Source organism: Anomaloglossus baeobatrachus, chromosome 6, assembly GCF_048569485.1.
Source record: "Anomaloglossus baeobatrachus isolate aAnoBae1 chromosome 6, aAnoBae1.hap1, whole genome shotgun sequence".
NCBI lineage: Eukaryota > Metazoa > Chordata > Amphibia > Anura > Aromobatidae > Anomaloglossus > Anomaloglossus baeobatrachus.
The window spans coordinates 562,620,100-562,634,313 of record NC_134358.1 but is presented as its reverse complement, the minus strand read 5'-3'; the positions used below and the strand labels follow the sequence as shown (position 1 = coordinate 562,634,313).

Below are 14,214 nucleotides of genomic sequence, written 5' to 3'. Positions count from 1 at the left end.
TGTATAGCAAATGACCATATATATATATATATACACTTCGGCACCCAGGGGGGCCAGCACCTAGTAACAGGTGCGGCTTACCGACCGCCCAAAGCGGTTGTGTGACCACCAGATTCCCTGCCTGGGCCTCCCAGAGCCGTGTTGTCTCTCCTCTCCAGCTTCAGAAGTGCTGACAGGAATGGCTGCCGGCGTTCTGTGAGGAGGAGGGGGCCGTGGGCGTGCCCTAGAAAGTGCGGGAATCTGGTGCCCCACTGTGCTCAGTGAGGGGGGAGGAGGATACAAAGTATGCTCCAGCCCTCAGCGCTGACGTCCAGTGCAGCGTCCCGCCCTTACCCCTGACTGGCAGGCCGGGGGGCGGGAGTATGTGGTACTAGGCCGCAGAAGCCGCGGACTAAAGTTATAAGCGCGGCCGGCAAACAAGCACGGTCAGCGCGGTAGTCCCGGCGTACTAACACACCCAGCAGTGCTGCAGCGTGTATAACACAAGCGCTCCATGCGCCGTCCCCAAGGGGACACAGAGTACCTCACAGTAGCAGGGCCTTGTCCCTGACGATACCCGGCTCCTGTCCAGCAGATTCCCCAGGGGCTGCGGAGGGAGCACGGTCCCAGTGTCTGGAGACCGATTAGGATCCCACTTCACCCAGAGCCCTTAAGGGATGGGGAAGGAAAAACAGCATGTGGCTCCTGCCTATGTACCCGCAATGGGTACCTCAACCTTAACAACACCGCCGACCAGAGTGGGGTGAGAAGGGAGCATGCCGGGGGCCCTGTTATGGGCCCTCTTTTCTTCCATCCGATAAAGTCAGCAGCTGCTGCTGACTAAATTGTGGAGCTATGCGTGTATGTGTGCCTCCTTCGCACAAAGCATAAAAACTGAGGAGCCCGTGGGAGCACGGGGGGTGTATAGGCAGAAGGGGAGGGGCTTTACACTTTTAAGTGTAATACTTTGTGTGGCCTCCGGAGGCAGAAGCTATACACCCAATTGTCTGGGTCTCCCAATGGAGCGACAAAGAAATATATATATACATATACATATACACACACACACACACACACACACACACACACACACACACACACACACACACACATACAAAATATATATTTTTTTTTCTTTAAAAACGTTTTTCTGATTATGATTATATATATATATATATATATATATATATATATATATATATATATATTTTTTTTTTTTTCTGATGCAGAAGTGTTGTAGAAGCCGGAATGGCTCAGATCCTGACAATTTAACCCTGCAGGTTCTGCAATCAAAAACAACACCCAAATATTGCACTTACTCAAAAAAAATGATACTATTAAAATTTGCAATTTGACACGTAATAAAATAAAATAAAATTAAGAAAAAAACAAAAAACACTTAGTCCTCACACAGCTCCATTAACGGAAAAATAAAACATTAAAAGTTCTCAGAAAAGCAAATAAAATCTATATAATCTTCTACAAATTTCTGTATTTTTTTTTTTATTGCTTTAAAAAAAATAAATAAATAAAATAAAGAAAGAAAGAAAAATTCTTGCAATTTTGGTATTTCCATAATTGGACTGACCTGGAGAATTGTCATTTTTACCCTGACCTGAACTACTAAAAACCCAAAAACCAATGGTAAAAATGCATTTCTTTTTATTCTACTGCACTTGGAATTTTTCCGTTTTCGGCACATTTTAAGTAAAATGAGTGTTTTTTTAAAAACTACAGTTTGTGCCACAAAAATAAAATTCTGGCTCTTAGAAAAAGAGAGGGAAAAAAAAAAAGTGCAAGAATGAAATTCTAATTTTTGGGAGGGGATTAAACAAGTTCCTGTTTTCATCCTGCACAGTGAACATTGTAGATGTTGGGGAGAACACTTATTTTTTGCGCTGTAAGGTAAATAGCATTAAATTTACGGTAACACATTGTCAAAATTGTGTCCCATAACTGGTTAACCCATTCATGGCCGGGGGATTATTCCTAGAGCTGAAACTTATTTTTTAGTCGACAAAGCCGTATGGGGACTTGTTTAAAGCGCAATGACGTTTTTGGTCGGATAAATTGTAGTTTTGAACAGCAACATTCACTTTGTCATAAAAGGTAATGAGAATTTCGGGGAGAAAAAAAAATCCAAGTGGGTTGAATTATTAAAAAAATTTTTTTACAATTCTGTCAATTGTTTTTGTTTTTTTTTTTTGCTTTGTTTATTTTGCAGTAAAAATTATCTGGAAATTGTATTCTTCAGGTCTGTACGATTACGGCAATATTTGTAGTGGTAAAAAGAATAAAATAAGTAATAATACAATTTTTTTTCTGGGATTTGTAAAGTTTTCACTTTTCTATCAATGCAGATCTGGGAGGGCTTGTATTTTGCATGGCGGGCCACAAAGCTGACATTTATTGGTACCATTTTGGAATACAGGTGACATTTTAATTGCATTTTATGGCAAAGTTGCAGCGTTTCCTTATGCATTTTTGGCATTGCAGTTTTTGCTTTTTACTGTTTATCATACAGGATAAATCGGACTTGTAGGCCCTGTGTGCACGGTGCAGTTTTTGATGCGGTTTATTGTGCAAAGTTGCAGCTTCTAAAATGTGATAATGAAATAGAATACTGTAATAAAGCCAGTCCCAAAGGGGTGAAACAATCCGGTGTGGCACCTGGGGACCCGGGGGCAGACGCTGCATGAAATGCAGAGATTTTAGGTGCAGCGCCACTTTATGTTGGGCAGTCTGCCCACAAGGAAATATCTACAAATCACGCATTGTCTATCTGGAGGAACAAGTGAAAGGAGGTAACACAAGACGCCACCGCAGGGTTCACACTCATCAGCGAAAGCTGCAAGACCTGTGGAAATGCCGGGAGGAAGCAGGACGATAAGCGAAACAGCACCATATGTCAGCATTACTGTGTGTAAGGTGTTCCGGGAGCATTGTGCCCACGGGATGGATTTTGACGCAGGTTTACATCTGCGGAGTTGTTGCGGTAAACCTGCGTTAACAGTGCAGATTTGGTGCAGAATTCCTGTATCTCCATAGTGGAGGAGCGGGAATTCCGCAGATATTTCCGCTGGAATAATTGACATGCAGTTATGTGCGGCTGCGGGAAATACGCACATACTGCAGCATTGATACAGCACTCCCCAAATCCAATAGGGTAACAAGGGGAGTGTCTGTACTTGCTAAAACCTGCGGATTTATCTAGAAAATCCAGATAGATCCGCGGGTTTTCCACAGCAAAATCCGCGGGTACGTTGTCCCGTGAGCACATAGCCTAAAGCTGGGTTCACACATAGCAACAGCGACAATGACGTCGCTGTTACGTCACCATTTTCTGTGATGCAACAGCGACCTTGTAAGACGCTGTTATGATTGCTGCTTAGCTGTCAAACACAGTGACGCAGCAGCCATCATAACGACACGCGTCGCTGTGCTACATGTGTAGAGAGCAGGGAGCCGCGCACACGCTTAGCGCTGGCTCCCTGCACTCCTACCTATAGTACACATCGGGTTAATTACCCGATGTGTACTGCAGCTACATGTGCAGGGAGCCAGCACTGGCAGCGTGAGAGCGGCGGAGGCTGGTAACGAAGGTAAATATCGGGTAACCAGGGAAAGGTCTTCCCTTGGTTACCCGATGTTTACCCTGGTTACAGCTTACCGCAGCTGCCAGATGCTGGCTCCTGCTCCCTGCTCGCTTCATTTCGTCACTCTCTCGCTGTCACACACAGCGATGTGTTCGTTACAGCGGGAGACCAAAAAATGGTCCAGGACATTCAGCAACGAGCGGCGACCTCACAGCAGGGGCCAGGTCGTTGCTGGATGTCACACACAGCGACAATGACGGGACGTCGCTGCAACGTCACAGAAAATGGTGACGTAGCAGCGACGTCGTTGTCGTCGTCGCTGTGTGTGACACCACCTTAAGGGTGGAAATACTGGGTTATCACTGAGCACTCCCTTGAAAAAATAAAAAGCTAAGTGGTGACTACCGCCTGCACAGAGGAAAATTGCCATAATCTATTGCCTCTAATGTAGCAGGGTATGATGGTTTTATACAGTTGCACACACTGGGCATTAAAAGAAAAAAAGCACAAAAGAAAAAGCTTCACATACTAACAAACCTGAGCACACCAGCAAAAATAAATAAAAAATAAATAAATGCAAAATAAGACAGATAAAAACTTGTATCTGGTTAAAGGGGATAACCCTAATAATGTACCCGAAAATTACACTTCAAAAGGTATAAAAGGTAACAAAAAAAGTATAATGAAACATTAAATGCAGCACCATAAATAGAGATGAAAAACCAACAATGCTCGTCTCCAAATACCAAAAATAATGACTAAAGAGTCATACACTGATACGGCCAAGAGGGTGAGGAAATCCAGGCAAAGACCCCAAGGGGTACACTGCTCCATCAGGGGGGGACATGGAGCCGTGCTCTGTAATATATGGGGACACATGATTAGGGGACCCCGGCAACATGATCCAGTGAACCTATGTGGGACCAGTAATGCCCCCTCTCACCTCCCTCACTGCACTCAGCCGGCCAGAGGCAGAGAGGTCTCCAATTATGTCCTAATCTTTTGCAGAAATATATATATATATCTATATAACAGGTGATGAAATGAGGCTTAACAGCAAATCTGGCAGAATATCAAATAAAATAAGCTCTAAAAGGCGGCACAACATTAATACGGGCGACTAATGGTTCACTGCAGCGGTGACCAACCTGCGGCTTTCCAGCTGTTACAAAACTACAACTCCCAGCAGTATCTGCCCATGACTGGGGGTTGTAGTTTTGCAACAGCTGGAAAGTCATTTATTGGAAATCACAGGTGTAAAGCAAAAAGAAAGAAACAAACAGTATCTTGTACTTACTGGGTTCCCTGTTGATTTCCACATCGAAGAAGCACTGGGGACGCGCCTTCTCCGCCATCGTACAGCTCAGACACGACCTTCACAGAAGGAGAGAGGAGATGATCATCACCCCGTGCTGTATGGAGCAGAACGTCCTCCTACAGTCACCCCACAAATCAGCAGGCACCGTCCTATATAGATCAGACTCCTCCTCTGCCAGGTAGCAGGAGGACGTGTCACCTTACATCCAAGCCTTCTGAAACCCTAGACTTAGGCTCTGTGCACACAAGGTCTTTTTCAGACGGATACCATCTGGAATCTCCTGAAAAAGCACTGCGAAACCCCAGCAAAAAAACCCAAACAACTAATGTAAAAACAATGTGCACACATTGCATCTTTGGCTTCTTAAAAGAACTAATGTTCATTCTACTGTCGGCTTTTCCTGACGCTGGGAAAATTCGGTGGATCCACCAGCGTCCTAAAGAAGTCTCCTTATACAGTATATCACAAAAGTGAGTACACCCCTTACATTTTTATTAATGAGTCACATGACACTGGGGAGGGAAAATCATTTTGTTAGTCTTAAAAATCCTTTGTCCCTAAAGAACCTGGACTCCAGAATGATACATTGTAACAAACAACCTGGTTAATGTAAACTGCAACAACCTTTTTAATTTAACCTGCAACAACTCAGCAAGCAGGGGTCTTACAAAGGTGATGATGACATGACATATGTATCCGTTTTTTATTTCCGTATGTTTGAGTAATAAATTCTATTTGAGGACAAGAGTTTTTAAAATCAATACTACGGGGAGCGCGGCCACTACAGAATTGGTTTACTTCATTTTTAACTATGACATATGACATGTCACACTTTTCTTTTTTTTGGTGCAGTTTTGTTGCAATGTTCTTCACAATCAAGGAGGAAACAAAAAATCTGTTAGAGCACCAAGGCCATATACACAGTTCTGGGGCATGGATCGTTCTCACAGTCCCTGTATTGATGAGAAAAGGCAGAAAGGCCTCAATGAATTCCCCTTTAAGAGTCTACAGTAAGAGTCAGATGTTTCTGTCTCCTCTTTGTTTGCACTCTTTTTCCCTCCAGCAAGCGGAGGGATATTCACAGGATTGTGGAAGGAGACGTCTGAGACAAGCGAGGTATTGTGCTCCCCAGAGACCGTGCCGGATCACCGACGGAGGAAATCCCCCGCCTCATATTACAGGAGACCGAACAACAGAGGTCCAACCAGCAAACGTCAGCGGACCCCAAATATCAGACCAGGACTGTACAAAGGGGCCGCAGCCAAGACCCCCAGGAAATGTTATAACAGGACAATTGCTTACACAGGACGTATAGAAAACTGAGAGGACTATATATACTGTACAGCGTATAAACGGGGACATGAGAGGTGTATATATACTGTACAGCGTATAGACGGGGACATGAGAGGTGTATATATAATGTACAGAGTATAAACGGGGACATGAGAGGTGTATATATACACTATACAGAGTATAAACGGGGACATGAGAGGTGTATATATACACTATACAGAGTATAAACGGGGACATGAGAGGTGTATAGATACTGTACAGCGTATAGACGGGGACATGAGAGGTGTATATATACTGTACAGCGAATAGACGGGGACATGAGAGGTGTATATATAATGTACAGCGTATAGACGGGGACATGAGAGGTGTATATATACTATACAGAGTATAAACGGGGACATGAGAGGTGTATATATAATGTACAGCGAATAGACGGGGACATGAGAGGTGTATATATAATGTACAGCGTATAGACAAGGACACGAGGGTGTATATAATGTACAGAGTATAAACGGGGACATGAGAGGTGTATATATACTGTACAGCGAATAGACGGGGACATGAGAGGTGTATATATACTGTACAGCGAATAGACGGGGACATGAGAGGTGTATATATAATGTACAGCGAATAGACGGGGACATGAGAGGTGTATATATAATGTACAGCGTATAGACAAGGACACGAGGGTGTATATAATGTACAGAGTATAAACGGGGACATGAGAGGTGTATATATACTGTACAGCGTATAGACGGGGACATGAGAGGTGTATATATACTGTACAGCGTATAGACGGGGACATGAGAGGTGTATATATAATGTACAGAGTATAAACGGGGACATGAGAGGTGTATATATACACTATACAGAGTATAAACGGGGACATGAGAGGTGTATATATACACTATACAGAGTATAAACGGGGACATGAGAGGTGTATATATACACTATACAGAGTATAAACGGGGACATGAGAGGTGTATAGATACTGTACAGCGTATAGACGGGGACATGAGAGGTGTATATATACTGTACAGCGAATAGACGGGGACATGAGAGGTGTATATATAATGTACAGCGTATAGACGGGGACATGAGAGGTGTATATATACTATACAGAGTATAAACGGGGACATGAGAGGTGTATATATACTGTACAGCGAATAGACGGGGACATGAGAGGTGTATATATACTGTACAGCGAATAGACGGGGACATGAGAGGTGTATATATAATGTACAGCGTATAGACAAGGACACGAGGGTGTATATAATGTACAGAGTATAAACGGGGACATGAGAGGTGTATATATACTGTACAGCGTATAGACGGGGACATGAGAGGTGTATATATACTGTACAGCGTATAGACGGGGACATGAGAGGTGTATATATAATGTACAGCGTATAGACAAGGACACGGGGGTGTATATAATGTACAGAGTATAAACGGGGACATGAGAGGTGTATATATACTGTACAGCGTATAGACTGGGACATGAGAGGTGTATATATACTGTACAGCGTATAGACTGGGACATGAGAGGTGTATATTTAATGTACAGCGTATAGACAAGGACACGGGGGTGTATATACTGAATAGGGTAGAAACGGGGACATGAGAGGTGTATATATACTGTACAGCGTATAGACAAGTACACAGGGGGTGTATATATATATATATACACTGTACAGCGTATATATATGGGGACATGAGAGGTGTATATATACTGTACAGCGAATAGACGGGGACATGAGAGGTGTATATATACTGTACAGCGAATAGACGGGGACATGAGAGGTGTATATATAATGTACAGCGTATAGACAAGGACACGAGGGTGTATATAATGTACAGAGTATAAACGGGGACATGAGAGGTGTATATATACTGTACAGCGTATAGACTGGGACATGAGAGGTGTATATATACTGTACAGCATATAGACTGGGACATGAGAGGTGTATATTTAATGTACAGCGTATAGACAAGGACACGGGGGTGTATATACTGAATAGGGTAGAAACGGGGACATGAGAGGTGTATATATACTGTACAGCGTATAGACAAGTACACAGGGGGTGTATATATATATATATATATATACACTGTACAGCGTATATATATGGGGACATGAGAGGTGTATAAATATTGTACAGCATATATATACAGGGACACAGGAGGTGTATATATACTGTACAGCATATAGACGGGGACATGAGAGGTGTATATATAATGTACAGCATATAGATGAGGACACAAAGTCTATATATACTGTACAGGGTATAGACGGGGACACGTGAGGGGTTTATATACTGTATAACGTATAGTTGGGGACCTGTGAAGTGTATATGTGTGTATACCTTATATACGGAGTGTACACTGTACATATGAGGTGCACACTGTGTAGAAATATAAATATATATATGGGTGTACACTGTATATGTGAGGTATATACATGGGTGGACTCTGTACATGTGGTATATATGGGGTGTACTCTGTACATGTGGTATATATGGGGTATATACTGCATATATGGGGTGCACACTGTATATACGGTGTGTAAACTGTATATATGGGGTGTATACTGTATATAAGGGGTATATATGGGGTGTATGAGTATGTTGTGTATACTGTATATATGGTGAGTACACTGCATATACGGGTTGTACTCTGTGTATATGGAGTATATATGGTGTGCATACTGTATATACGGGGAGTACACTGTGTATATGGAGTATATATGGTGTGCATACTGTATATACGGGGAGTACACTGTGTATATGGAGTATATATGGTGTGCATACTGTATATATGGGGAGTACACTGTGTATATGGAGTATATATGGTGTGCATACTGTATATACGGGGAGTACACTGTGTATATGGAGTATATATGGTGTGCATACTGTATATACGGGGAGTACACTGTGTATATGGAGTATATATGGTGTGCATACTGTATATACGGGGAGTACACTGTGTATATGGAGTATATATGGTGTGCATACTGTATATACGGGGAGTACACTGTGTATATGGAGTATATATGGTGTGCATACTGTATATACGGGGAGTACACTGTGTATATGGAGTATATATGGTGTGCATACTGTATATACGGGGAGTACACTGTGTATATGGAGTATATATGGTGTGCATACTGTATATACGGGGAGTACACTGTGTATATGGAGTATATATGGTGTGCATACTGTATATACGGGGAGTACACTGTGTATATGGAGTATATATGGTGTGCATACTGTATATACGGGGAGTACACTGTGTATATGGAGTATATATGGTGTGCATACTGTATATACGGGGAGTACTCTGTGTATATGGAGTATATATGGTGTGCATACTGTATATACGGGGAGTACACTGTGTATATGGAGTATATATGGTGTGCATACTGTATATACGGGTTGTACTCTGTGTATATGGAGTATATATGGTGTGCATACTGCATATACGGGGAGTACACTGTGTATATGAGTATATATGGTGTCCATACTGCATATACGGGTTGTACTCTGTGTATATGGAGTATATATGGTGTGCATACTGTATATACGGGGAGTACACTGTGTATATGGAGTATATATGGTGTGCATACTGTATATACGGGTAGTACACTGTGTTTATGGAGTATATATGGTGTGCATACTGTATATACGGGGAGTACACTGTGTATATGAGTATATATGGTGTGCATACTGTATATACGGGGAGTACACTGTGTATATGGGATATATATGGAGTATACACTGTACATGTGGCAGATGTGAGGACATTATCACCAGTGCAGTAGATGTGCTGACGTGTCCCGTATATAGGTGCAGTACACACTGTATACATTTATATAGTTGTACACAGGCTATACACGCTGTGCTGTACACAGTATATAGGGGCTGTACACTATATATATACATGCAGTACTCAGCATGTACGTGCGCTGTACACAGAATGCAGGCGCTGTATACAGTATATACGCGCTGTACACCATATATAATTGCTGTATACGGTATATACGTGTCAGTGAGGCGCCGGCCCGTACTGACCCCGCAGCTCCTCATTCACCGTCCGCTCTTCCTTCTCGCCGTCTCCGCAGAGGGGGTGGGGCGTCCAGGGGTCCTCAGCCGCGCTGACTTCTGGGACCGCCGTCGTCAGCAGGGCTGCCCGTTATCATCGCCTGTCCGCAGTGAGCTCTGTCTCCATGGTGACGTGTCAGCGCCGTGCGCGCCCTGAACACTGCGCCCTGTGTCCACAGAGACGGGGAGAACTACAACTCCCAGCAGGAGCGGCCTCTGCACCTCTCACTATCTGCACAATCTTTAGGACGTGGTTTCTTTATAATCACTTTTTCTAGCTGCATAGTAGGAGGTGAAGTGACCAGAACAGCAGGAAAGAGGGCGGCCATTGCAGGAAGAAGGGGGCCATTGCAGGAGAGGGGGCCATTGCAGGAAGAAGGGGGCCATTGCAGGAAGAAGGGGGCCATTGCAGGAGAGGGGCCATTGCAGGAAGAAGGGGGCCATTGCAGGAAGAAGGGGGCCATTGCAGGAGAGGGGCCATTGCAGGAAGAAGGGGGCATTGCAGGAGAGGGCGGCCATTGCAGGAGAGGGGGCCATTGCAGGAGAGGGCGGCCATTGCAGGAAGAAGGGGGCCATTGCAGGAAGAAGGGGGCCATTGCAGGAAGAAGGGGGCCATTGCAGGAGAGGGGCCATTGCAGGAGAGGGCGGCCATTGCAGGAGAGGGGGCCATTGCAGGAGAGGGGGCCATTGCAGGAGAGGGCGGCCATTGCAGGAGAGGGGGCCATTGCAGGAGAGGGGCCATTGCAGAGGGGGGGCATTGCAGGAGAGGGGGCCATTGCGGAGAGGGGGCCATTGCAGAGGGGGGGCATTGCAGGAGAGGGGCCATTGCAGAGGGGGGGCATTGCAGGAGAGGGGGGCATTGCAGGAGAGGGGGCCATTGCAGAGGGGGGGCATTGCAGGAGAGGGGGCCATTGCAGGAGAGGGGCCATTGCAGAGGGGGGCCATTGCAGGAGAGGGAGCCATTGCAGGAGAGGGGCCATTGCAGAGGGGGGGCATTGCAGGAGAGGGGGCCATTGCAGGAGAGGGGCCATTGCAGAGGGGGGCCATTGCAGGAGAGGGAGCCATTGCAGTAGAGGGGGCCATTGCAGGAGAGGGGGCCATTGCAGGAGAGGGGGCCATTGCAGAGGGGGGGCATTGCAGGAGAGGGGGCCATTGCAGGAGAGGGGCCATTGCAGGAGAGGGGGCCATTGCAGAGGGGGGCCATTGCAGGAGAGGGGGCCATTGCAGAGGGGGGGCATTGCAGGAGAGGGGGCCATTGCAGGAGAGGGGGCCATTGCAGAGGGGGGCCATTGCAGGAGAGGGGGCCATTGCAGAGGGGGGGCATTGCAGGAGAGGGGGCCATTGCAGGAGAGGGGGCCATTGCAGAGGGGGGCCATTGCAGGAGAGGGGGCCATTGCAGGAGAGGGGCCATTGCAGGAGAGGGGCCATTGCAGAGGGGGGGCATTGCAGGAGAGGGGGCCATTGCAGGAGAGGGGGCCATTGCAGAGGGGGGGCATTGCAGGAGAGGGGGCCATTGCAGGAAGAAGGGGCCATTGCAGGAGAGGGGCCATTGCAGAGGGGGGGCATTGCAGGAGAGGGGGCCATTGCAGAGGGGGGGCATTGCAGGAGGGGGGCATTGTAGGGGGGGTTAGAGACATTGCGGGGGGGGGCATTGTAGGGGGGGTTAGAGACATTGCTGGGGGGGGGCATTGCAGGAGAGGGGCCATTGCAGGAGAGGGGCCATTGCAGAGGGGGGGCCATTGCAGGAGAGGGGGCCATTGCAGGAGGGGGGCATTGTAGGGGGGGTTAGAGACATTGTAGGGGGGGTTAGAGACATTGCAGGGGGGGGGCATTGCAGGAGGAGGGCCATTGCAGGAGAGGGGGCCATTGTAGGGGGGGGTTAGAGACATTGCAGGGGGGTGGGCATTGCAGGAGGAGGGCCATTGCAGGGGGGGGCGCATTGTTTTATTTAACTTTTTGCAGATTTCACACAATTTTTTGGGGATTATTTTGACCACTTATATATTGACCATTTATATTATGCTGTTCTGATTTTATTCAGATTTTTTTCATCCTCTTTGGGGGGGGGGGGCGGGTTCTGATTTTTGGGAGGATTTTCATTTTGTTTTTTTTCCTCCTTTTTCTGGCTCTCTATGGGGGTTATTTTGGGATTTGGGGGACATTTAGCGGCTTTTGGACAGTAATTTTTATTTTCAGGCTGTATTCTGATTTTTGCGCTCTTCTCGCTTCTCTGATTTTTCCGCTCTTCTCCTCTCCCCTCTGATTTCTGTGCTCATCTTCTTTCCCCTCTGATTTCTGCGTTCTTCTCCTCTCCCCTTTGATTTTTGCGCTCTTCTTCTCGCTCCTCTGATTTTTGCGCTCTTCTTGCTCTGATTTTTGCGCTCTTCTTCTCACTCCTCTGATTTTTGCGCTCTTCTTGCATCTCTGATTTTTGCGCTCTTCTTCTTGCATCTCTGATTTTTGCGCTCTTCTTCTTGCTTCTCTGATTTTTGCACTCTTCTTCTTGCTCCTCTGATTTTTGCGCTCTTCTTCTCACTTCCTGATTTTTGGGCTCTTCTCCTTTCCCCTCTGATTTTTGTGCTCTTCTTCTTTCCCCTCTGATTTTTGCGCTCTTCTCCTCTCCCCTCTGATTTTTGCTCTCTTCTTCTCGCTCCTCTGATTTTTGCGCTCTTCTTCTCGCTCCTCTGATTTTTGTGCTCCTCTGATTTTTGCACTCTTCTCACTCCTCTGATTTTTGCGCTCTTCTTCTCGCTCCTCTGATTTTTGCACTCTTCTTCTTTGATTTTTGCGCTCTTCTTCTCGCTCCTCTGATTTCTGCGCTCTTCTTCTCGCTCCTCTGATTTTTGCACTCTTCTTCTTGCTCGTCTGATTTTTGCGTTCTTCTCGCTCCTCTGATTTCTGCGCTCTTCTTCTCGCTCCTCTGATTTTTGCGCTCTTCTTCTCGCGCCTCTGATTTTTGCACTCTTCTTCTCGTTCCTCTGATTTTTGCACTCTTCTTCTCGTTCCTCTGATTTTCTTTTTCGCTCCTAATTGGGAGACCCAGACAATTGGGTGTATAGCTACTGCCTCCGGAGGCCACACAAAGTATTACACTTAAAAGTGTAAGGCCCCTCCCCTTCTGGCTATACACCCCCCGTGGGATCACGGGCTCCTCAGTTTTCATGCTTTGTGCGAAGGAGGCACACATACACGCATAGCTCCACTGTTTAGTCAGCAGCAGCTGCTGACTATGTCGGATGGAAGAAAAGAGGGCCCATATGGGGCCCCCAGCATGCTCCCTTCTCACCCCACTTTTGTCTGCGGTGTTTGTTAAGGTTGAGGTACCCATTGCGGGTACAGAGGCTGGAGCCCACATGCTGCATCCTTCCCCATCCCCCTTAGGGCTCTGGGTGAAGTGGGATTTACCGGTCTCCAGGCACAGAGACCGTGCTCCGTCCACAGCCCCTGGGGAATCTGCTGGATATGGAGCGGAGTATCGTCAGGGACAGGGCCCTGCTACGACAAGGTACTCTGTGTCCCCGTACAGTCCGCGCGCACACTGCAGCATTGCTGGGTGTGTTAGTGCGCCGGGGACAACAGCGCTGCGCGCTGGTGCCATTCCTATCTACAGCTTTGCTGAGAGGGGACATGTATTGAAACTGCCGCGCGGCCACTGTTGTCAGCGCTGCGGCGCGGCTGGGACTTGTGGTGCGCCGGGGACTTCCGCGCTGGCCGTGCATATATCACGGCCGCGCTTATTACTAGAGTCCCCGGCTTTTGCGGCCTAGTTTCACTTCGTTCCCGCCCCCAGGCCTGCCAGTCAGGGGAAGGGCGGGACGCTGTATAGAACGTCAGCGCAGAGGGCTGGAGTCTGCTTTGCATACTCCAGCCCTCACACTGGGCACAGTGGGACGCCAGTTTCCCGCACTTTTGTTTGAGGCACGCCCAC

General features: G+C 46.6%; 1 protein-coding gene across 2 annotated transcripts in view; it reads right to left on the bottom strand.

Annotated features, from left to right (window-relative positions):
• NKTR (natural killer cell triggering receptor) overlaps positions 1-10,335 on the bottom strand; it is an 89,730-nt gene extending 79,395 nt beyond the window's left edge. For both annotated transcript variants that reach the window (XM_075315737.1, XM_075315738.1), the window contains exons 1-2: positions 10,257-10,335; positions 4,873-4,949 (exon numbers count right to left, since the gene is read on the bottom strand). In XM_075315737.1, coding sequence (XP_075171852.1) covers positions 4,873-4,930 — 58 coding nt within the window. In that variant the 5' untranslated portion in view covers positions 4,931-4,949; positions 10,257-10,335. The remainder of the gene's footprint in view (positions 1-4,872; positions 4,950-10,256) is intronic.
• Between the last annotated feature and the right edge of the window lie 3,879 nt (positions 10,336-14,214).